The following is a 26,362-nucleotide window of genomic DNA, read 5'->3' as shown; positions in this document are numbered from 1 at the left end:
GCACTGGCAGGAATACATAAGACTCATTTGGGAGTCAGGGAAGGCTTCACAGAGGAGGTAACATTTGAGCTGGGGCTTTAAGAATTAGCAGGGGAAAACCAGCAGGGCATTCTAAGCAGAACGCATAATGCAAGCAAGAGCACAGAGCACAAAAGAGCACTACGTGTCCAGCAGCTCTGAGTAGCCTGGTGGCTGTTGTGTAGAGTTCTCAGGGTTAGAAGATCAAGGGTAAAGCAGGGACTATTTTTTTCCTTGGCCCATTTCCCCTACAGTTCATTGCACAGTGCTGGGCACACACACTGCAGGGCTCATTTAATTGGGACAGGGTGGTCTAGTACGCTGGGAACCAGGGCATCTGGACTCTTTCTCACGCACTCGCAGTGTGACCTTAGCCAAGTCCCTTTTCTCAGGGCTGCCGCTTCCTGCTTATTAATCAGCCCTGGGTGAGAAAACAGAGGTGGTTGGCCTGAAGCGCAGGGCCTTTCCAGCGCCAGAAATCCCACGCTCACGCGTGGAGGGCGGTTGGGCGGAGGTTCAGTTCCTCCTCCGCTCCAGCAGGGGGCATAGGGAGCAGCTTCCCACCGCCTTTTTCCTCCCGGCGGGCGTCGGCGGACTGCAGCAGTCGCAAGTGGCGAGCGCAGTGGGCGGGCCGGGCGCGGCAGCGGCGGTGGCGCTGCGGTCAGCGGCGCTGCGCTGCGCTGACTGGGCTGGGCCGGGCAGCGGCGGCGACGGAGACCGCTGCCGAGGCCACTGAGGCGCTGACTGGGTGGCCAGTGGGCTGCTGTGGCCTCTAGCAGCCTCTTAGCGCGGTCGGCATTCACCGGGCGGCATCTGGCCGTGGAGCTCAGCCTGCTGGTGAGCTGCGGTGGGCACACCCCGGCTCGGCAAAGGCGGACAGGTTAGAGTGGGGGAAGGGGCAGGCACAGAAGCAGCCCGGGCCAGGGAGGGAGCCCAAAGCCAGGCCATCTCCAGCCATGTCCGACGAGACGTCGGCCACCACTTCGTACGAGAAGTTTCTAACCCCCGAGGAGCCCTTCCCGCTCCTGGGACCCCCTCGCGGGGTGGGCACCTGCCCGAGCGAGGAGCCAGGCTGCCTGGACATCAGCGACTTCGGCTGCCAGCTGTCCTCTTGTCATCGCACGGATCCACTCCACCGTTTCCACACCAACAGGTACGAACCGCTGCGGAGGGCAGGGGCTAACTGCCCACACCCCTGACTCAAACTGGAGAACGCTGGCTCACTCCTGAACCTGGTGCTCCTCCTCGGGTCTGCGCTTCCATTCGTCCCCTCCCCCATCTTCTTGCGACCAGCGCTCCTTTCCTGTTCCCTCTCCCTATTTTCACCCTAGTCCTCCCGATTTTCCTTTGGTCCGGCATTTTACTTGCTCTCTTTTCCCCATTCATCATCTGATCATAGCGATTCCTCCCTTTCCCCTCCCACCCCATCTGTGCCCAGAGAATCAATCCCAAATCTCCACCCTCAAATTTTTTTTTTAAGATTTTATTTATTTATTCATGATAGTCACACAGAGAGAGGCAGAGACACAGAGACACAGGCAGAGGGAGAAGCAGGCTCCATGCACCGGGAGCCCGACGTGGGACTCGATCCCGGGTCTCCAGGATCGCGCCCGGGCCAAAGGCAGGCGCCAAACCGCTGCGCCACCCAGGGATCCCTCCACCCTCAATTTTAAGATGCATCCCTACTCCATCCACCCGAAAAAGTTTAACCCCTTCCATCTCCCATACACTCTAGAGTAGACTTTGGATGGCTCAAAACCAATCTATGGATCTTTTGAAAGATGGCACTTTTTTTTTTTTTTTAAAGATTTTATTTATTTATTCATGATAGTCACAGAGAGAGAGAGAGAGGCAGAGAGACACAGGCAGAGGGAGAAGCAGGCTCCATGCACTGGGAGCCCGACGTGGGATTCGATCCCGGGTCTCCAGGATCGCGCCCTGGGCCAAAGGCAGGCGCCAAACCGCTGCGCCACCCAGGGATCCCAAAGATGGCACTTTTAAAGGTAGAATCTTCCTTTTCCCGATTTTTAATCTGCCTCCCGGCCCAATTTACACTCCCCACCCCATTTTTTTTTTTTTTTTTGGTGGAGGTATAGGAAACAAGACCTCCTTATGAACTCTTTGCTTTACCATTTTAGGCCCTGCCAAAATGTATAACCTTAAATCTCGAAGATTCCTTCATGTAGCATATCCCTTGGTTTGCTCCCCCAGTGGAAGGACGAAGCTAAGCTTAGAATGGGCTTATACAAATTTACTCAGAGGGCACATCTCCTAACGGATTTTATTGGAAGCTAGAGTGTTCTGGAGAATTCTCTCATGTAAGCATTTAAGTTTAATACCAAATGTGAAGATTGTGAAGATGGTGTACAGGTAGCCCCAACCTGTACACAGAAGCCCCAAGGTGGATATTTGATAGATACATACCAAGGCTTGGGAGGGTGTATGGAGAACAAGGGAGGAGATGGGTTCAGCTGTGGAAAGAAAATATTGGAATTGAATTAAGGAGTCTAGTTCTGATTTCTAGTTCACAATATCAGCATGAACAAATCCTTCCATCTTATAATGTCTTTTGCATGCCCTCCACCACCTCTTAAATCACTCTACAGATTTACTGAGCTTCTACCAGATGCAAAGAATGTATAAAACATGATTCTTACCTGAAAGAAAGAGTCTGGAAATGACATGTTAAACAGTCATGCAGAACATCAGTGTAACACATTGGAAAAGGAAGTGGTAGTAAATTTATTACTTTTCCAATCGTCATTGCAAAAATGAGGAAACTGAGGCCCAGAGAGGAAAGACTGAGTTCAAGGTCATAAAACAGTAGGCAAAGCCAAGATTACTTCATTGGAGCCAGTGATGAAACTTGGAACAGAACTAATGGCACAAATGTTTTAAACGGTTGTTATAGTTTCTTAGACTGACTCAGAGAAGCTTATTTAACCCATGATGTGATTATAACATGAGTGTAATGGATTTATGAGATCAAGTGTGTTTAGGGTTGTTTGCATTGGAAAACAATATAAAAGAATACTTTTGCACATATTTGGTATTTAAGGTTAGCAACATTGGAGCAAGTCCTATACACAGGAAAGTTGAATGATTTCAGAATTAGCCTGCACTGATGATGAGGGCAAGGGAGTGAGGAAGGAGGCTGAGGGTAAGTAAGCACTGCCAAAACTGTTGGGTTGATGAGTGAAGCAAGGAGAAGAATACATTTCTTACAGCTCATTTTGTTCTTTTTCTTCCTCTCCATTTTTTTCTTGTGTTTTCCTACTCCTTTTCTTAGAGACAGAGGTAAGGTCAAGGTTGTTTTCCAGAATGGAGCAGTTAATATAGACAGGGAGGGGATCCCTGGGTGGCTCAGCGGTTTAGCGCCTGCCTTTGGCCCAGGGCGCAATCCTGGAGTCCCGGGATCGAGTCCCACGTCGGGCTCCTGGCATGGAGCCTGCATGGAGCCTGCTTCTCTTCTCCTGTGTCTCTGTCCCCCCCCCCCCCCCCCGTCTATCATAAATCAATCAATCAATCAATCTTAAAAAAAGTAAAGAAATAATATAGACAGGGAGGTTCCTGTTCATCCCCAGTTTTCCCAAGTCAAACATTTTGCCTGCTTTTTAAAAACCTCTCTCTCCTGCCCTACTTTTCTCAAGGCTTTGGGATGACAGTAGGAGATCTAATGTATTTTGCTTTGTACCCTTTTCAACAGAGATTAGGGTAAGCAGAAGTTGCAGTATTTACATTGGATGATGTTTCTGCCCTAGGCCACCTAGGCTTTTTAAATGTTCTCTCATTCTGGAATGTTCTGCCTTCCTAGCCCTCCTCAAGATGGCATTTGAGAGGACCATATACTCCCCTCTCTCCAATAAATAAAGTCTTTTAAAAAAAACAAAATTTTTTAGAGATTTTTAAATTTATTCATTTGAGAGAAAGAGAGCATGAGTATGAGGGGCAGAGGGAGAGGGAGAAGCAGACTCCCCTCTGAACAGGGAGCCCTGGCATAACCTGAGCCAAAGGCAGACGCTTAACTGACTGAACCACCCAGGTGTCCTGAAAATAAATTTCAATAAACCAAGAAACTTGATTATTTTTTAATGATTTATTTATTTATTAGAGCATGCACATGAGAGGGGGAAGGGGCAGAAGGAGAGGGAGAGAAAGAATCTCAAGCAGGCTCAGTACTGAAACTGATACTGGACTCCATCTTACCACCCTAAGGTCATGACCTGAGGTGAAACCAAGAGTCAGACACGTAACTGACTGAGACACCCCAATTATTTTTTAACTTAAATGTTAATATGGAATATATGTGGTGTTTAAGGCATTTTTCTTTGGTTTTGGGACAGGATATTTATGATATAATTGTGAGTTTTTTCTTAGCATTTGTCCATGGCAACCTCCACCATTATCAAAAAGGGAAGTCATTTACCAAATTGAAAAAAAAATTATAATGATACTGGTAAGTTCTGTAATTAAATTGTTTTTTTTTAAAAGATTTTTTATTTATTTATTCATAGAGACACAGAGAGAGAATGAGAGGCAGAGACACAGGCAGAGGGAGAAGCAGGCTCCATGCAGAGAGCCTGACGTGGGACTTGATCCCGGGTCTCCAGGATCATGCCCTGAGCTGCAAACGGCGCTAAACCGCTGTGCCACCAGGGCTGCCCTGTAATTAAATTGTGAGATGAAGGAGGTTAATATGAACTACTTGATGTGTTATTCTTTTCATCTTTAATAGTAGTACATCAGTACTTTCAACAATTGTGAAAAGCATGTGGGAGGACAGTGCCTCACTTTTGTACACCCTATTGGCAGGATAGGAAATGAACTATTAAAGCAGTTACTCAGTTATTTGATTTTAGAGCCCTGTTTCAATCACCTTAACCAGAAGAGCCTCAAGACTACTGTGTATCTTTTGTACTACCCACAGGCTTCCTATCAATATAGAATTAACAGTTGCAGAAGAGCTGTGATTTGCAGGTGGGGGAACCATGCTCCATGAAGTAACAGATTATAAAGGCAGGAGGAATTTGGTTTAGGGATTTGTTGAGACAAACTGAGAATAGGGATCAGACTTGGGAGAATTATCCAGGCTAGAAATACGGATTTGAGAGCATTTGGAATAGAAAGAACAGTAGAACAGTAATGTGTTAGGAGTAGAACTGTGGCTTAGAAAGGTTGAGAGAAGAAGAAACTTTTCAATAAATTTAGCAGGGAAAGGAAGGAGAGGAGATGTGGTAATCTGAAAAAAAAGTTGAATGTTTCATTGTTGTTTGTTTGCCTTGTTTAGTTTTTCTTTTCTAAGAATAGAGATTTTTAGCTCCTTAGCAGCCCACAGGAAAGGGAGAAACTGAAAGTAAGAGGAGAGTGTGGGATGACAGGAGATGACTGGGATGAACTCAGAACACGAATGGAATAATTAGTCTTAGAAATGACATGGCTTTTTTTTTTTTCTTCCAAGACTACAGAAGAGGGTAGGAGGGATGGGTAATGATATGAAGACAATTGAGATCTCTAGGAGAGTTGGGCATTTGAGTAGCGTGGGCGGGGGCGGGGGGGGGTTGTGTCATCTGCTCTAACTTGGGACCTTGATGGCCTACTGTGCTCCAGAGTTGTAGCAGAGGTTGGGGGTGGCTATATGGGGGTTTTGACAGATAAGCTTTGTAGATAAATTTTCTCAGCTTTAGTTTTTTTTAAACTGAAATTTGGGCAGCAAGCCTAGTTATTGAATTAAACTCCATTTCATTCGGATTCTTTTTTTTTAAGATTTTATTCTTTTGAGGGGGAACACGAGAGAAAGAGCACAAGCAGTGGGAGGAGGGGTAGAGGGAGAAGGGGAGAGAGAAGCAGGCTCCCTACTGAGCAGCGAGCCCAATATGGGGCTCAATCCCAGGACCTTGAGATCATGACTTGAGCCAAAGGCAGACACTTAACCGAGAGAGCCACCCAGGTGCCCTCATTAGGAGTCTTCTCAATATTTTTCTTTTAAGGTAGAAAGTCTACTTTGTGAATAATTTTATGGTTATAACTAGAATCTTAGTGTTAGGTAGCTTTCTCCTACTGGAATAAGATATAAGAAGTTTGCGGATTTGAATAGTTCAGCACTAAGCACATGCACACAGTGGTCATTCATGACATGTTTGAAACCAACAGAATAGTCTAAAAGAATCACACTTAAATTTTTTTTTTTAATTTTTATTATAAAAGCTCACTTTAGAAAATTGGCATATATACAAAACTCTAAAGATCACTCATGATCCCTTTCAGTAAAGATAACAACTGTCAGCATTTTGATGTTGTTACTTGTAATATTCTTTTTTTATTTAAAGATTTTATTTATTTATTCATGAGAGACACAAAAAGAAAGGTAGAGACATAGGCAGAGGGAGAAGCAAGCTCCCTGTGAGGAGCCCAATGAGGAACTCGATCCCAGGACCCTGGGATCAGGACCTGAGTGACAGGCAGATGCTTAATCACTGAGCCACCCAGGTGCCCTTAATATTCTTTTTTTTTTTTAATTTTTATTTATTTATGATAGTCACAGAGAGAGAGAGAGAGGCAGAGACACAGGCAGAGGGAGAAGCAGGCTCCATGCATCGGGAGCCTGATGTGGGATTCGATCCTGGGTCTCCAGGATCGCGCCCTGGGCCAAAGGCAGGCGCCAAACCGCTGCGCCACCCAGGGATCCCAATATTCTTTTTATGTTCATATATAATTCAAAAAATCAGGATCAGGTTATATATGATTTGTGACCAGGTTTTTATACTTATATTGTGAGCGTTTTTGTTTTCAAAAAATAGGCTGAAAATACAATATTTTTTAAAAAGATTTTATTTATTTATTTGGATGAGAGAGTGTGTGAGCAGGGGGAGGGGCAGAGGGAGAGAGAACCACAAGCACACTCTGCAGGGAGTATACAGAGCCCTACATGGGGCTCCATCTCACAATCCTGAGATCATGGCTTGAGCTGAAATCAAGAGTTGAGGGCTCAACTGAGCCGACCAGGTGTTTCCTGAAAATATAATTTTTAATGATTATAAAACACCATTATTTAGATATATTATTTATTCCCCATATTTGGGAAGCATATCTTTTTCCTTTGTTGGTTATTATAAATTAGACTATTTGGACATGTTTGGTCTCAAATCTTTTTCCCAATTTCAATTTGAGGAAGTGATCATTCCTAGAAGGGCAATTACTGAGTCCAAAGGAATGAACTTTTTGAAGCTTTTGATGTATATACAGTACCAAGTACCAGTCTTCCTATTTTCAGAAAGATTATGCCAATTTAACACTAACACTACTAATTGCAGTGGATAAACGTACTACTGCCTACTTTGTTTTTGTTCACATTGCCTTAAGGTAATAATAAAATAATATTTGGAAATTAGAAGATAATAGAATTTAAAAATATATATCTCTTGGAGTGGGGCACCTGCTAATGGTTCAGCACTTGCCTTTTGCTCAGGTCCTGATCCCGGGATCCTGGGATCAAGATCCACATCAGGCTCACCACAGAGGAGCTTCTCCCTCTGCCTATATGTCTGCCTCTCTTTCTGGGTCTCTCATGAATAAATAAATCTTTAAAAAAATGTCTAGTAGTAAAAATGTTTCTATTTTGTAAATGATTGGTTTCGAATATGAACCTTTTTTAAGTCACTGTAAAAAAAAAGAGCAAAAGCTCCTCAGAATAGCCAGAATCCTATTAAATCTCTTATAAAGACATGGACCTGAAAAACTGAGAAAGATACTGATTTTGCCCTACATTAAGAGCACAAAACTGGGGGGGGGGGGCTCTTGGGTGGCTCAGTCATTTGAGCATCTGCCTTTGGTTCAGGTCATGATCCCAGGGTCCTGGGATTGAGCCTCACATCAGGCTCCCTGCAGGGAACCTGCTTTTCCCTCTGTCTCTGCCTGCTGCTTGTGTTTTCTCTCTCTGTCAAATAAATAAATAAAATCTTTAAAACACACACACACACAGAAGCAAGCAAATAACTGTCCTGTCAGTGATTTAAACATTAGATTATCAAATCTAGCATAGTTTTCTGAAAAGGAAAGTCATAATTATAGAAGGAAACACATTTCTACTGAATTTTTGCAAGCTCAAAAAATTTTTTATTGAAAACAATTACCTAACAGCTTTTCCTACCACATAACATGGTACTTGGTACATAGAAGATACTAACTAAATGGTTGTTGAGTGGCTGAATGAATAAAGGTTGAAAAAAGCCATTAGCATTTCTTTTTTGCCACTAGCATTTTGAAGACAAAAAAGAAAAAAATAATTTGCCCAGAATACAGCATAGGTAATGGTTTACTAGATCTAAGAGAGTGTTTGTCATTTTTTAGCTTTTATATTGCCTTATTGTACATCCTGAACAATTTGGTTAGTTCTAAGTTAAAAAATGAGGATACTGCCTGCCTAGGAAGCATATGGTGAAACTAGGTAATATTACAAGGTATTCTAAGATGTTAGATGAATTTGAGATTTTTGCCTATTTATAAAAGCTTGTTGATATCTGTGTTTATAGTTATTGAACCATAATAGTTTAGAGAGTGTCATGTGTGTGTTTTGAACCTTTAAAATATTCTACCTTTAGCTCAAAGGAAAAATGACATAAAATTGTCGGATTGCCCACATTTTGCAAACCAAGAACTTTGAAATTAAGATTAGTAATACAAAATAAGGGAGGGAGAGTTAAAAAATGAAAAACACAGTTCAAGAAAAAAATAGATTTAATGAAAGATGAGAAACAACCTAATAATAGATAAGTAACAGGCTTTTCTTCAGGAAGCCATTATTTCAGTATTTTATTAGTATCCAATGTATTAAATCATTATCTTAAGGATTAATTATGTAGGCTACTGCCTAAGCAATGAAGATTATCTTGTTAATGTATGAAGCTAGTGGAAATTTACAGAAGAAAGATATGTAGATTTAAAGACAAAAGTAACGCTGCAACAGATACCACAGGCAAAATGTTAATATTCTTAATACACTAAGAACTTATAAAATCATTAAGGAAAACATTAACACATAGAAAAACACTAGAGCAAAATAGCAAATATTTTAAAATTTGATCTTGCTAGTAATTGAAGAAATGAAAATTGACGTAAAAATGGTTTTTCCTACCAGATAGGTGAAACTTTAAAAATGAAAATTCCAGTGCTGGGGCGCCAGGGAGACTCAGCAGCTCAGCGTCAGCCTTCGGCTCAGGCCATGATCCCAAATCCCATATCCTTGGTCCAGGGATTGAGCCCCACATCAGACTCCCTGCAAGGAATCTGCTCCTCCCTCTGCCTCTCTCTCTCTGCGTCTCTCATGAATAAATAAATAAAATCTTTAAAGAAAAGAAAGAAAATTCCAGTGCTGTTAAGGTTGTGGTGAAATGAGCATGCTTTATATACTGTTTCAGGGAGTGTAAATTAATGCAGCCTTTCAGAAAGGCACTTGACTAAGTATGATATGACCTTTAGAAGTGTTGATATTCTTTGACTCAGTACTTTCCTTTCAAGGAATCTCTCCTGAGAGATTATATGTTTTTTTTTGTATTTTTTGTATATTTTTTAATTGGAGTTCAACTTGCCAACATACAGTATAATAGTGCTCATCCCGTGAAGTGCCCCCCTCAGTGCCTGTCACCCAGTCACCCCATTCCCCCATCCACCTTCCCTTCCACTACCTCTTGTTCGTTTCCCAGGGTTAGGAGTCTCTCATGTTTTGTCACCCTCTCTGATATTTCCCACTCATTTTCTCTCCTTAACCCTATAATCCCTTTCACTATTTTTTATTATATATGTTGATAAATAATTATAAACAAAACGGTTCATCTCAGTATTATTTGTAATACCAAAAAAATGGAAACAGCCTAAGTATTATTGAAGGAATAAGGTTAAATAAATTATGAGACTTTTTAATCAGTGGAATATTATATAGGCATTAAAATGTTTTCAAGTAATATACATAGGGAAATGCTTAATATATGATAAGTGAAGAATGGATACTAAAAACTATATATATGTGTGTGTGTATATGTGCAGAATGATGATTCTGTAAAAAAAATATATATGTACTAAAATATTGTGGATTAGTTATTATTGAGTAATGGAACTCTTGGTCATTTTAATATTCTTTATTACTCCTTTCTTATTCCAACATCTTTGCAATGATCTTTTATAGCACTGGTAAGTAAAAGTTATTTAAACACTTCTTGAACTTCTGTGTACTTTTTGTGCTTTTCTCTGCCCTGCAATGGCTACCCTCTTCTTTTAATAATAATAATAGCTACCATGCATTGAGCACTTTTTATGTCTGCTAAGAGTTCTGTATGCATTCTTGTATAATCTTCATAATAACTCCTCCTTAAAATGAAAACACAGGCTGAAGAGGGTGTGTTTTGCTTAAGATCAAGCAGCAGTCAAATTACAGAGCGAGAATTTGAACTCAATCTGACTTCAAAATATATTTATAACCACTATCCTATGTTTTATTTATAGATGAAGGTTTTACTTTATTCTTAATTTAGATACAATTTTCTTTTAAAATATTTTATTATAAAAATTTTCAGACAAATATAAAAGGAAAGGGAATAGTGTAATGAACTTCATATATCCATCATCCAGCTTCAACAATTATTCACATATGGCAATATGCTTTATATCACTACTCATTACTCAAACCCTTATTATTTTCAGAAAAATCCCAGATATATATCATTCATAAATGTTTTAGTATACATCTTTAAAAGGTAAGGGCTCTTTTGAAAATAATCACAGTATCATTGTCATATCTAAAACTATACTTCTATTCTTCATAAATATCTTGAATGTATCTCCTATTAATATCTTAAGATTGTGGGGATTCTGGAGTTCCTGTTATGATTTCTTTTGTGTTGTGTTTTTAAGGTGGAACTTAACTTCTTGTGGAACAAGTGTTGCCAGCTCAGAATGCAGTGAGGAGCTATTTTCTTCAGTTTCTGTTGGAGATCAAGATGATTGCTATTCCCTGTTAGATGATCAAGACTTCACTTCTTTTGATTTATTCCCTGAGGGGAGTGTCTGCAGTGATGTCTCTTCTTCTATTAGCACATACTGGGATTGGTCAGATAGTGAGTTTGAATGGCAGGTAGGTTTTTTTTTCTTGTATTACCATCATTACTCCATAAATAGAAGAAATTTTGATATTTTCATCTCTGACAATATAAAGAATTAGATGGAACATGTATCCTTTATTTTTACTAATGTACCATTTAGGTCTCTGATGTTATAGATATCCTTCTGTGGATTTTCATATAATTTACTACTTGTATAATGTTCTCATTATTATATATCATCAGTATTTTTCTATGCATGAATCCAAGCAAGTATATTCTTCCTAATTATAGGAAATAGCCTTTGTGTCTTTATAGGCACAATATCCTTGCATCCGGGTCATGTTCTATATATTTAATATCACAAACCACTATTATAAAAACATACTTTTTGGTTCTCATCAGAAATATAATTTCCCATTTTGAATTCTCTTCATATGTAGGGATGTTTTTTGCCCTATAGTGGTTTTTTTGTGGCATATATAGCATGTAAAATGGCTTTTTGGAAAATTTTTTGGAAATTCTGCCTTATAATGATTGCAGTCTATCAGAAAATGTAAATCATGTTATCGCAAGATCCATTTTCTGATTGTAAAAGACAGTAACATTTGAAGAAGCTTTCCTTGCATATAGGAGATGTTATATTCAGATACTTGAATGCCTGCTATCTTTGAAAGCCATCCAAATTTTTGAAGTTGTATTCCAAGAGAGGAATCAAATATTATTTTATTTGAAACATTTTCTTATTGAAGTGTGAAAACAGACTGGCATGAAATTAAAAGTAATTCTCCAGGTCCCACTCTGCTGTGGTTACCACTGTTGAGAGCTTGTGCAGATACAAGTATGTTTACAGAATGTGAAAAACACAAATGGGATCATACTTGAGCCACTGTTTGGCCCTTTGCTTTTTTTCAACTAACATCTCATTCTTTTTGAAGGCTGAATCATAATTTATTTAATCTGTTCTCTAATAATGGATATTTAGATTGGTTTAAGTTTCTTGTTATAAAAATGCTACACTGAAAATTAAGAGTTTTTAAAGAGAAAAAGTAATCTAAAACTCTATTTTTATATTTTATATTTCAGATGTTTCTGTTTTATATACAGTTGTAAATATGATTTAGATAAAAATCATAAAAATTTTTTAGCCTTTAAAATATTGAGATAAAATTCACCATTTTAATAATTTTAAGTATATAATTCAGTGATTTTTAATATATTCACAGTGGTGTGCAGCCATCACCACTATCTAATTCAGGGACATTTCTCTAAAAAGTATTCCATACCTGTTAGCAGATACTCCCAATTTCCCCCCTGCCCCCATCACCTGGCATCCACTAATCTACTTTCTCTATGGATGTGCCTTCCTGGATGGACATTTCATATAATATGTGGCCTTTGTGTCTGGCTTCTTTCACTTGGCATGTTTTCAGGGTTCATCCATGTTATAGTGTGTCACAGTACTTCATTTCTGTCTTAGCTCAGACTGCTATAACAAATACCATAAACTGGATGGCTTAAACAACAGGCATTTCTTTCACACAGTTCTAGAGGCTGAAAAGTCCAAGGTCAGAATGCCATAATGGTTGGGTTCTGGTGTGGGTCCTGTTTCTGACTTGTATATGGCTGCCTTTTGCTTTATCTTCACATGTAGAGGGGAGAGAGGGCTGTGATCTCCTCATCCTCTTGTAATTATAGTCACATCCCATCATGTATCCTCTATCCTCATGTAAACATAATTATCACCCAAAGCCCTACCTCCACATATTGAATTGGGGATTAGGGCTTCAAGATAGGGACTTGGTGGTGGTGGTGAAAGAAGGGGGCACACATTCAGTCCATACCAATTCCTTTTCATTGCTGAATAGATAGGGCCAAATCACATTTTGTTTGTTTATTCATCTGCTGATGAGTGTTTTCCCCTTTGGGGCTATTAGGAATAATACTGCTGTTAACATTCAGATATAAGTTTTTATATGGATGTATCTTTTTTATTACTGAGTATAGTTGACATAATATGTATATTTGTAATTCTCTTGGATATACACTTCGGAGTGGAATTGCTGGGTCATATGATAACTTTATGTTTAACTTTTTGAAGAACTGCCAAAATGTTTTCCAAAATAGTTGCACCACTTTATATTTCCACCAGCAATATATGAAACTTCCAATTTCTCCATATCCTTGCCAAAACTTGCTATTGTCTTTTTGATTATAACCATCCTACTGTGTGTACAACAATACTTCATTTTGGTTTTGATTTGCATTTCCCTAATGACAAATGATGTCAAGCATCTTTTCATGTGCTTATTGGCCATTGGTATTCTTTTTTTTGGAAAAATGTCTATTCAAATCCTTTGTCCATTTTTAAATTGTTTTGTCTTTTATTGTTGAATTGTAAGAGTTCTTTATATGTTATGGCTACTAGACCCTTATACATGATTTGCAAAAGATCTTTCCCTTCCTGTGGGTTGTGTTTTTACTTGATACTCCTTTGACACACAAAAGGTTTTAATTTTAATAAAGTTCAATTTATTTTTTCTTTGAATTCTGTGCTTATGATGTCATATTTTAAAAAACATTGCTTAATCCAAGGTCATGCAGATTTTCACCTGTTTCTTAGAGTTTTAGTTTTTATATTTAGATCTTTGATCCATTTTGAGTTACTTTTTTGTATGTGGTGTAAGATAGGGGTCCAAATTCATTCTTTTGCATGTAGACATTCAGTTGTCCCAACACTATTTGGTGATAAGGCTATATTCTTTGCTTATTGAATGGTCTTGGTACCCTTGTGGAAATGAATTGGTCATAGATGTATAGGTTTAGTTCTGGGCTGTTGATTCTATTCCATTAATATGTATGTCTATCCTTATGCTGGTACCACGCTGTTTTAATTGCTCTAGCTTTGTGGTAAAGTTTGAAATCAGGAAGTGTTAGGTCTCCCAGTTTGTTTTTCTTTATTAAGATTGTTTTGGCTGTTGGGGATCCCTTCTGCAATTCCACATAAATTTTAGGATAGAGTTGTCCATTTCTGCAAAAGGGGCAATTGGCATTTTGATGGGGATAGCATTGAATCTGTTGTGTTTTTAGTGTCCAAGCCTTGTACTTCCTTGGTTCAATTTATTCCTACATATTCTATTCCTTTGATGCTGTTGTAAGTGGAATGGTTTTCTTAATTTCATTTTTGCATTGTTCATTGCTAGTGTATAGAAATAAAACTGATTTTTGTATATTGATTTTATATCCTACCACTTTGCTGAACTCATTTGTTAACTTAAATGATTATTTTTCTCTGTGTAGATTTTATAGAGTTCCTTTGTATAAGATCTTGTCATTTGTGAATAGAGATAAGTTTTCTTCTTCCTTTCTAGTCTGGGTAGCTCTTTTTTCCTTGCTTAATTGCCCTGGCTAGATCGCCAGGGCAGTGTTGAATAGAAGTTGCAAAAACAGGCATCCTTGTCTTTTCTGATCTTAAGAGAGAAGCATTCGATCTTTCACTATTGAGCATAGTGGTAGCTGTAGGTTTTTCATAAATGCCTTTATCATATTGAGGAATTTCCCTTCTATTCTAGTTTGTTTGGTGTTTTTATCTAAAAAACTATTTAGGTTTTGCAAAATGCTTTTTCTGAACTTACTGAGTTGATCATAGTTTCTTTCCTTCATTCTATTAGTATGATGTATTCCATTGATTTTTGTATGTTGACTCACCCTTGCATCCCTGAATAAATCCTAATTGGTCATGGTATATATGCCTTTTAATATGCTGCTGGATTTCATTTGTTAGTATTTTTTTGAGGATTTTTGCATCTGCCTTCATAAGGGATATCAGTCTGTAGTTTTCTTGTGGTATCTTGTATTGCTTTAGCCTCATAGAATGGGTTAGGAAGTACTCCCTTTTCTTCTGGATAACGAACTGTAATACACTTTTCTCATTTAACATATAAACTTTTTCATGGTATTCATAATGACTCTTAATGACTATATAATATTCCTGGTACTAGATGTGCCAGAACTTGTGAGACCATTCCCTTTTTACATCTGTTCAAAATTTTTTTTCTATTATTGGTAACATGGCAGTGAAAATCTTTGTGTGGGTACCTTTTTATTCTGTGCCTCATTTTTTTTTAAATTTTTATTTATTTATGATAGTCACAGAGATTGAGAGAGAGAGAGAGAGAGGCAGAGACACAGGCAGAGGGAGAAGCAGGCTCCATGCACCGGGAGCCCGATGTGGGATTCGATCCCGGGTCTCCAGGATTGCGCCCTAGGCCAAAGGCAGGCGCCAAACCGCTGCGCCACCTAGGGATCCCTGTGCCTCATTTTTAAAGTGCATACTTTGTATTTAAAATCAGACTCCTGTAAGGATACTTAATAAAGTATAATTGGATGGAGTTCTGATAATTCTGAGAATTATTTTTTCTGATTATTTAACTTAGAGTTCATAGCCATAATGTTGCAAAGTGGCAGGCGTTTTTTAAATTTTAGTTTCTGAATTCTTCACTCATTTCATAAGAAGTTAGAGTGGAAAACTATTCCCAACTACTCACTATTAATGTATAGGACTGACTATAACATTTGAACAAAAATAAGGCCTGCCTTAGTAATGTGTTTCCCAACTTCTGAAATTGGAGTGTAGTAACTCTGTCACCATGTATATTTAAATATTATTTAAATAATGTTATTATTTATTATTTGATCTATTATTTAAATATTCTGAAAGATTTAACATGCTCTCTTGTCTCTATGGGGCCTTGTGTAATGATGAGCAGTAAATTATCCAAGAAGATAATTACAAATTAGCTGTTAGGATTAATATATAGATTAAAATTGTTAACTAAAAAATTCTGATTACCTCTGTTGTGATTAAAAACTACATCCATTTAAATCTTTTAACATGTTTCAGTTACTACTAAAGTAAATATAAAGGATTTATAGATTCTCTGGGAAGAGAAATACTAACTACTTGATAATGCAGGGTTTTAACCTTATAGTGAAGTAGCACCAAAGCATTTTGCTTTTCTGATAGTTTTCTTTGCTTGCAGTCCTTTTATTATTAAAGATATATTTGACTAGTCTTAGAGCTTGAGAAATTACTGTTAAGCAGGGAACCATAGAAAATTTAAAGAGTTAATTCAGCTGTCACACTTGAAACCTAAAGGTGCAATTTGAAATTACACATCAGCTGTTCCAGAAATGAGCTTAAAAAATTTTGCTGCATACTGCAGAAAATATGGCAGAGATTTGATTTAATTGTCCCTACTTGTCACAATAACTGATTATAATATATACTAAATATTATTGTCCATGAAAAATATGGGATAAGAATTATAAAGCATTTTCAGTTTGAGATATAAAATGGAAAATTGCTGATCTAATAAAATATACAGGAGCCCATACAGTTGATTCTAATGTATATCTGCAATTATAATCCCGTATCTCCAATTGACTACTTGACATTTCCACTTTGATGACCTTATTATTTAATGTACCTATTATCTGATGCTGAATCCTTGATCAGTAATGTAACTTCCAATTACAGTGTTTCCATGGGAAAAAAAATAGACTCCATTTTGTGACATGTCTTACAGTGTAGTGAAAAATGACTATTGTTATTTTGAAGGACATTTGCATTTCTTTCATTATCACTACAAACTCTTCATATGCCAATTGCATTCTTCTCTCATTCCTTTTTTTTTTTTTTTTTTTTTTTTTTTTTTTTTACAATATTCTTAAGAGTTTATTATAAACTAGTTTCACAGGCTACAAGGAAGTAAAAGGACTATGTACAGCCTGACGGGAAACAGGCAGGGAGCTGAGGAGGGCCAAGATGAGTCTAGGGCCTTGGTGGGCGCATTCCCGGGGGAGGGGGCCCTGAAAGGGAAACCAGACAATCCTGTGAGACTCCAAGAACAACGGCATAACAAACAAACACGTCTGTGGCAATCGGGCCCACGCCTCTGTGGAGCTACTTCCATAACTCTGTGGTCAAGGGTCAAAGGAGGCCTCGCATGCCCGGGGGAGGGGGCCGCATCCCCGGCGGGGGCATGCCCATTGGAGTTCCTCGACCAGGAGGGATCCCCATTGGGGGGCCCATGGGAGGCCTCATGCCAGGTGGTGGGCCCATCATGCCTGGAGGCGGTGCCCCCCGGCCCATAGGTGGGGGAGGACCCCCACGGCCGGGCGGGTACTGGGTCGGGGCCCCTGCAATGCTGGCAGTGGCAGCAGCTGCAGCAGCAGCCACAGTGCCTCTTCCCTGCGGGGTCATCACCTGCTGGGATGGCCCACCAACCCCTCGGACTGGCCCTGCAAGTCCTGCAGGAGCCTGGGGCATTGGAACACCAGCTGGAATTCCTCTACCAGCAGCCCTGCCAATCCCTGGGCCCCCGGCAGCTCCAGCAAGTGGCACTCGGGCAATGCCAGTATCTTTGGGAGGAGGTCCCTCTACCGTCATTGAGACCAGGTTCTCCCCTCGAAGCAGCACCAGACCAAGGACTCGCTTCTCTTCTCTTTCTGCTTGTTTTGAGTTCTTTGGCTTGATTTTCCTGAACTCATCACAGTCACAGAGAATCAAATTCATATGCTTGTCAAAAGCCTTGAAGGTGCCAATGAAGATCCGGCCGTCTTGTAGGATGCACCTCATCCTATAGTCGATGTGCTGCAGCATCTTGCTGCTCTTGCCCACAGTCATGGTGGCGGTTCTGATGGCTCCGATTCCCGCCGGATTGCCCTCAGCAGAGGCCTAGACGCCCGCTACTACACCGCTTCCCGCCGCCCTCTTCTCTCATTCCAAACTACCTGCAAGGCAAGACAGCCCAGCATAATTGAGAACACTGGACTTGTATCCTGCTTTGGATACTGACACTAGCTGTATGACATCAGGATGTCTCCTTAGACATGATTTTTCCTTATTTATAAAATGAATGTGTTGGACTAGAAGATCTGTAACATTGCCTTAGGTCTCTTGCTATTTTTTAAAAAAAATCGAGCTCTTTAAGTGCACTAACCTTGGAGGGTTGTAAGACTGTAAAATGTGGCCAGTTTTCTTCTGGTTTCAATGGAGTCACCTGACTACTATCCATTCAGTTATCAAATAGCCTTGTTAGGGACACCTGGCTGGCTCAGTCAGAAGAGCATGTGACTCTTGATCTGAGGGTTTTGAGTTTGGGCACCATGTTGGGTGTAGAGATAACTTAAAAATAAAATCTTAAAAAACCAGCCTTGTACATTGTTTTTCATTTGAAATTTTCCCTATTTATTCCCGTTTTTCTTTGCATTGTTGTTTATCATAGTCCAAGTCTAGATCAAATAAGAACTTCCTGTCTGATTCCAGTCTTTCTTCACTCTGTTTTGTCCCCATACTGCTTTTTAACTCATCTTCCCTCAAGACTAGTTCCATCAAGTTACTTCTACTTAGAAAATGTTACTGGCCTATATCTGCATATCATATAACAGCTTGTTCATCCATTGAGCTTTCAAATCCCTAGCATTGACTTTTGTTTTAATTATATTGGTCTCCTTATCTTCATCCTATTTTCTTTAAATCTGTGGTTTTACCAAGTTATTCTCCTTACTTGAATGCTTTCTCTTTTTCCCCATTCTGTAATTCTGAGACTACCTTTTGAAACTTCACCCACTTTAGCAGCATGTGGCATTCTCTGATGGCTTTTGCTACCATTTAAAGGATACAAAATTATGGAAAAAGATGGAAAACACATGTTTATTGAGTGTTGCCTTGTGCCAGGCCTATCACTTCATTTAAATTTCTCAACAATCCTTTGAGATAGGTGGCATTAACCATAACACTGGGGCTCAAAGAAGAAAACTAACTTCCATAAGATCACCTGGCTAGTGAGCAGTAGAACTGGGATTTAACTCTGGCATCTTTTTACTTCTCCCTGAAGAAAATGGCCAAAGAACCATTGTTGCTTTATTTGCCATCCCCCAACCCCAGCAAACACATAAACAGAACCAAAGGCACAAATTAAATGCTTAACATATAGTCTGTCACCTAGCAGATGTTCACTAAAGATTTAGATAAACATTTTTCTTAAATTTTGAGAGTCTACATATTTTGATAGTTCCTTTACCTAATACATCAAAGGAGCTTGAAGTAGAGGAGGGCTTTCATCTGATACAGACTGTTTCATTTTGTTTTAGGAACCCCAGGGAGATCTTTAATGTAAATAGTGTTGTGATTTGAAATCTTTCAAAGGGAAAGTAGCAAAACATTTTCATTTTTGACATTAAAGGCTGAAAGATGACCTTCATCTATTCAGCAATCATTCTCTCATGACACTGACTAGATAACATCAGGGCTAAGGGTGAATGAACAATTCCAGCAGTGTTAATGAGATTTTAATGGAAGTCATACAAATTGTTGGTAGTCATTTATGTACTTGGACTTATCAGTGACTATTAAAATGAAAATGTGGTTTTTAACATTAGTAGCTAACTTAAGAGAATTTCATTCTAAGCATCATGGTCACCTTGCATAGTGATCAACCCTATTTCTGTCTTCGTTAGTCTCTTCTATGCAGTTGACTCCCCATTGCCTGTCACCTTATAGCTCTTCTAAGTTTTAATCCTGCAGCTTTAACTCACTGCTAGATATTTCTGTTGATGATCTGTCATTTCAAATCTAGCATTTGTCATTTGCTATTTTGTATAATTGAATGTTTGTGTTATAATATTATCTTCCCCAGTAGGAGTTTTTGTATAAGGACCATGACTTAAAATCCTTTGAATCCCCTGTACCTATTAGAGTGATACAGGTATGGTAGGAGGCCAGGTGTGTGAGTGTAATAATCTTCATGGCTAAAGTAGCTTTTATCTTTTGGTAACTTCAAAAGCCTAGTAATCATCCAGAGTTGAGATGCAATTGCAAAGGACAACAACAAAAAGGTGGTATTTTGTACCTTGTAAAAATGAAAGCATTTATCTTTTAAAATTATGTACTACTTGTAGAAGAAATTATTTTTTGGATGAATGACTTAAATTTACTTGTTTATTTTAAAAAGTTTATTTATTTAAGTATATCTCTACACGCAACATGGGGCTCAAACTTATGACCCTGAGATCAAGTGTTGCATGCTCCTCCAGCTGAGCCAGCCAGGTGTCTCTAAACACATTTATTTAAAATTAAATCTATTCTGGCTTGTGGAGGTTATAAATATGTTTATTACCCTGATTGTGGTGATAGTTTCATGGTCATATGCATATGTCCAAAGTTCTCAAATTATATATATTAGATATGTACTATTCTTTGTATCCCTTTGGACTCAAGATAATTGTTAAAAAATTAAATCTGTTCTAACTGGCTTATAATAGACAATATAAAAATTATAGCACTTATTTTTGGTGTTCATCTCACTTTAAACTGATTTTCTGTGTATTAGTCTTGCTCACTTTTCTCCTTTGTCCATTGTCTCAGTATTTTTTCTAATTTTTCTGTCATAAAACTCTGATCTTTAAAGTGTTTTTGCTCTATATTAACAGCATATTTTAAATTATTTTAATTGCCTTGAGGTTGTTAATACTGACTTGAGCACAAGGACCATGCCTTATTTGTCTTTATATTGGCAGTATTTCCAGCATAGTGTTGAGCAAAATGCCAAGTCATGGCAGATCCTTCCCATCTCCTGAGATGGAGTCCAATGTTCCTTATTCATCATGCTGTATAACCCCTAGCCTACATTCACATTGTGAATTAAAAACCCTAATGATGATTGACTCTTAAGTTAGCATTTTATTAACAAGTCTTGATTATGAGTTTAAGCTTTTGGGAAATATCTCACTCAACAAGTGACTGTATAGAAAGAATATGTTGATGTTGCTGCTTTGTCTAAAATAGGAGTGAATCAGAACTAATGTCTCGTCATTCTGTATTTGTCATTAAAACGTAATTTTTAATCAATATGTAATATGTTGTGCTATTTAAAGTGTATTTTTGAAAAATTTTGCTTTTCCTACCCCCTTCTTATTTTTATAAAGTTACCAGGCAGTGACATTGCTAGTGGGAGTGATGTACTTTCTGATGTCATACCCAGTATTCCGAGTTCACCTTGCCTGCTTCCTAAAAAGAAAAATAAGCACCGGAATTTAGATGAACTTCCTTGGAGTGCAATGACAAATGATGAGCAGGTAGGGATCTTGACTTTTTTTTAAAGATTTTATTTTTTTATTCATGAGACACACACACACACACACACACAGAGGCAGAGACACAGGCAGAGGGAGAAGCAGGCTCCATGCAGGGAGCCCGACGTGGAACTTGATCCCAGGTCCTCAGGATCACGCCCTGGGCTGAAGGCGGCACTAATCCGCTGAGCCACCTGAGCTGCCTGGATCTTGACATTCTTAATTGAAAGCATATATGTAGAGATTACATGAAGCTCAGTGTATTACCTATTTAAAGCTACTAGGTAAATGTGGATTGCCTAATAAAATCTGAGTGAGGGCTTTAACTGTTTTTGCAGGGAACAAATATCATAAGTGCTTTTGATGTTTGAAACACATTATAAATGACATTAAAATATCAGAAGTTTTGGCATTGATCTTGTTTATTATAATTTTTCATCACATAGGTGGAATATATTGAGTATCTGAGTCGTAAAGTCAGTACGGAGATGGGTCTTCGGGAGCAACTTGATATTATAAAAATAATTGATCCTTCGGCTCAAATTTCCCCTACGGACAGTGAGTTTATTATTGAACTTAACTGTCTCACAGATGAAAAACTGAAGCAGGTATGTAAATACAATACAGATTGTACAGCTATTAACAAAACCATTATTTTATAAAATGTAGAGTTGGATAATCGTATGTTAAAATACACAAATAATTAAGGTCTAAATCACTGCTGTGAGATGTAATATTAGAAAAAATGATGGCAATATTTGAGAGCACATGGTTGTAAGGTTTTAGGTACATCTCACCTGGCAATACCTTTCTGGGATCATGTGGATCTAGGACCTGCTGTTTAGTTGTGTAGGCTTTGAAACTTAATTTTACCACTTAAGGGATGGTTATGCTATTTATTTATTTTAACTCACCTTTAAAAAAAGTGATTGACAGAATCAAAACACTGATTATTGAGAGCTATCTATACTTGAGTGAACATCTGAATTGGGAGATTTGAGTAATCTTATGGAGTAATTGAGCCTGTGTAGGGTAAAATGTTATTTTCATTCAGCTATTTTGAAATACACATTTCTTTATCTCCATTTTTCTTTGGTACATAGGTGAATGAATACTTATGTTCTATTTTCGTTTTTTAAAAGCTTTTTTTTTGCATTTATCATCGCTTGTAAAAATGTTTTTATTCAGTATTTCTCTCAACAGACATACTATAATTTTTACATTCCAGCTCATTTTCTATTAGTATTGAAATTGATGCCCTGCATTTGAAGACAGGTACCATGGGCCCCTAGCTAAGATTTAGGAAACACCCTAATCTTAGATATAATCAGGAGCTTACTTAAATCATATTGAGACCTTTAAAAAATGCCTAAACTGATTTGTTCTATTGTTAATTTCTCTGAGTGTTATTTTCTTTTTTTTAAAAGATTTAGTTTTTAGAGCAAGTGAGCAGTGGGAGGGGCAGAGGAAAAGAGAGAAACTTCAGCAAATTCCATGCTCAGTGCAGAGCCCAGCGCGGGGCTTGATTTCATGACCCTGAGATCAGGACCTGAGCTGAAATCAAGAGCTGAACACCTAACCGACTATGCCACCCAGCACCCTGAGTGTTATTTTCTTATAGCTCCATAATATATATCCTAGAATTTTGAACAATGTCAATTTTTCTAGTACTTGTTTGTACATTTAGAGATTTCTTTCATCCTTATAGTCTACTTATGTACATCTGTAGCACTTTTTTATTTGATTTATTTAACAATGTTAAGTGTCTGTTATGTATTAAATATTAGGATACAAAAGAGTTTAAAAAATGATCCTTGTCTTCACAGCGTCTACAACTCAAGAAAGAGCCAAAGAAATCAATGTAGGTTATAATCCAAGATTATAAATCTGTATTATAATACAGATACAATCATATTATAATACAATAAATGTTATTTTTATTTCTTTATAATTACTGTCTTTTACTCGATTTGTTAAACATCTGTTACAATCCAAGTTCTTTTTTGGGGGGTACACTTATCAAAAGCAAGAACATAGATACAGTACTATTAAATAATCTATAGGCTGTATTCAGGTTACACTCGATTTTCAACCAATGTCTTGTTTTATCTCAAGATCCAATCCAATCTTTTTTTAAAAGTTCTTATTTAAATTCCAGTTAGTTAACATACAGTGTAATATTAGTTTCAGATGTACACTTTAGTGATTCAGCACTTAGATTTAATAGCCAGTACTCATCACAAGTGCACTGTTTAATCCCCATCACCTATTCAACTCATCCCCTCACCCTCCTTCCCTCTGGTAACCATCAGTGTGTTCTCCGTATTTAAGAGTCTGTTTCTTGGTTTCTCTTCACTCTTTTCCCCCTATGCTCATTTGTTTGGCTTTTTAAATTCCACATATGAGTGAAATCATATGATATTTGTCATTCTCTGACTAACTTATTTCACCCAGGATTAATACTGTCTAGCTGCATCCACATTGCTGCAGATGGCAAGATTTCATTCTTTTTTATGGCTGAGTAATATTCCACTATGTGTGTATATACACACACACACACCATCTTCTTTTTTTTTTAAGATTTTATTTATTTATTCATGATAGTCACACAGAGAGAGACAGAGAGGCAGAGACACAGGCAGAGGGAGAAGCAGGCTCCATGCAGGGAGCCCGACGTGGGATTCGATCCCGGGTCTCCAGGATCGCGCCCTGGGCCAAAGGCAGGCGCCAAACTGCTGCGCCACCCAGGGATCCCCACACCATCTTCTTTATGCATTCATAAGTTGATTGACATTTGGGCTCTTCCCATAATTTCCTGTTGTTGATAATGCTGGTACAAACCTAGGGGAAGCGTGTGTCCCTTTGAATTAGTTTTGTATTCTTCAGGTAAATACCTAGTAGTGCAATTTCTGGATCGTGGGATAGTACTATTTTTCACTTTTTGAGAAGCCTTCTTACTGTTATCTGGAGTGGCTGCACCAGTTTCCATTCCCACCAACAGTGCAGGAGGGTTCCTCTTCCTCCCCATCCTTGTCAATACTTGGTGTTTCTTGTGTTGTTGATTTTAGCTGTTCTGATGGGTGTGAGGGGTATCTCATTATAGTTTTGATTTGTATTTCCCTGCTGATGAGCACATCTGTAGCACTTTTGATAATGTTTTACATTATGTACAATATTCTTTTCTCCAGTATTTTCAGGTAGAATGTCAAGGAACAACACTAACCAGTGTTTGTCTGTGTGTTCCAAGGTCAGAAACTATATCAAGGAGCATAGCCCTCGCCAAAGGCCTGCAAGAGAGGCCTGGAAGAGAAGCAACTTTAGTTGTGCAAGCACCAGTGGAGTGAGCGGTGCCAGTGCCAGCGCCAGCAGCAGCAGTGCCAGCATGGTCAGTTCTGCAAGCAGCAGTGGGTCCAGTGTTGGAAACTCTGCTTCAAACTCCAGTGCCAACATGAGTCGAGCACACAGTGACAGCAACTTGTCTGCAAGTGCAGCAGAACGGATTCGGGATTCAAAAGTAAAATGTCTAATCAATACAAAACTTTACCTTTCAATATTAACATTAGTACTTCTTCATATAAATTTCTTGAAGAGTTAAAATTATCTTGCTTTCTAGATGCCTGTGGGTTTTGGCTTTAATTGAACAAGCAGGATACTCTGCTTGAGTAAAGCCCTTCAGGCTGAGTGCTTTGAAATACTGTTTTGACCCACACCCATATCACATTCAATTTTATCTGATTTTTGTGTCTGTTTTAAGTAAGATAAATTGATGGAAATAGTGAGTCTCAAGATTGCAATATTGACTGTAACTCACTACTGAGCAGGTCTCACTATGTTGCTGATGTTGCTGTCTATTAGCTCCTAACAATGTTCTGCATGTCGTGTGTGTGTGTTAAATGTTTTCTTAATGTTTTAATCTTGAATGTTTATTAGATCTTTTAAAAATATAATAACACCTTCTCTAATTTCTATTTACAGTTGAAGAATTTTTTGTGATAATATTGAGCACATAAAAAATAGGGAGGTGTAGTGTATTTAGAATGTTTTTGTGATGCTTTAGGTAAGTTCAGTTCCTTGCAGTGGTGACAGTTTGGAGCCAACTTAAAGATAAGAAGGGTATCTCATAACTCTTTGGGAACCCAGTGGTGACTAGAAGATAAACAGTGATTCCTTCCCTGGCTTGTACCAAAGTAGAAACATAGCCATCTTTGTTGGTTGCCAGGGTATTCCTCTAGATATTCTTCATTCTTTTTTTCTTGCATCAGTTCACCAGTGACAAGGAAGAGCACCCACTGGGTTTCTAATGGGCTTTTAAGATGGTATTTGCCTAATATGGAGAAGACGTGATTCTTTCCCGCCATTGTAAAATTGCTAGAGCTTTTGAATGAAAGATACCTTAAAAGCGTAAGCATTAGAGATTTTGGCAATGTTCTCTATGTTGGCATTCAGTATTGTTCATTATGTGTTCACTCTGCAGTGACACCCATGTACCTTAATTTGGTTAAAAAAGGCTTTGGAATGATTGATTATATATAACTAATCAAAATGATCAAATTTCAGTCCTTCCTAAGATTCACTGGTCAAATACCATACAAATAGAATCTTGAGGTATCATTTCCCTCAGTTCATTCCAGTGGCTCACTTACTGGAACCAGGATCATACTGCAAAGGAATTTGAACATCTCCAAATATTCTGAAAATACAGAATTTGATCCCTAAAAAATTCTGAGATGGGTATGTCAGAACTGAACCTTACTGATTTAGAAATTTTTATTTTGACAGAAGCGATCCAAGCAGCGGAAGTTACAGCAGAAGGCTTTGCGCAAGAGGCAGCTGAAAGAGCAGAGGCAGGCTCGAAAGGAGAGGCTCAGTGGGCTCTTCCTTAATGAAGAAGTGCTGTCCTTGAAAGTGACTGAGGAAGACCATGAAGCAGATGTAGATGTTTTGATGTAATAAGGATGAATTTATTGGCATTCTTTTTAGGTGTTAAAGTGTTCTATCCTTTTATTTGTTTACATGCATTTTGACCAAACTTTTGGTTAGGGCTGTGCTGATGTACCATTAGTATTTAAGTCCAGTGGTTCTCAGCAGGTGGTCCCCAGACCAGCAGCTTCAGCATCACC

At 38.5% G+C, this 26,362-nt stretch overlaps 2 protein-coding genes across 2 annotated transcripts; one reads left to right on the top strand and one right to left on the bottom strand.

Annotated features, from left to right (window-relative positions):
* Positions 1-669: 669 nt before the first annotated feature.
* FAM199X (family with sequence similarity 199, X-linked) lies at positions 670-26,362 on the top strand. The gene is made up of 6 exons (XM_072817534.1): positions 670-1,171; positions 10,921-11,140; positions 21,096-21,245; positions 21,689-21,850; positions 24,490-24,756; positions 26,022-26,362. Exons 1-6 carry the CDS (start codon positions 975-977, stop codon positions 26,190-26,192), a joined length of 1,167 nt encoding a protein of 388 aa, XP_072673635.1. The 5' UTR covers positions 670-974; the 3' UTR covers positions 26,193-26,362.
* On the bottom strand, positions 16,830-17,875 carry LOC140628731 (small nuclear ribonucleoprotein-associated protein B). Its single transcript, XM_072818230.1, has one exon. The coding sequence runs from the start codon at positions 17,791-17,793 to the stop codon at positions 17,098-17,100; it is 696 nt and encodes a 231-aa protein (XP_072674331.1). The 5' UTR covers positions 17,794-17,875; the 3' UTR covers positions 16,830-17,097.

Source organism: Canis lupus, chromosome X, assembly GCF_048164855.1.
Source record: "Canis lupus baileyi chromosome X, mCanLup2.hap1, whole genome shotgun sequence".
Classification (NCBI taxonomy): Eukaryota; Metazoa; Chordata; class Mammalia; order Carnivora; family Canidae; genus Canis; species Canis lupus.
This window is presented reverse-complemented; position numbering and strand designations above follow the sequence as displayed.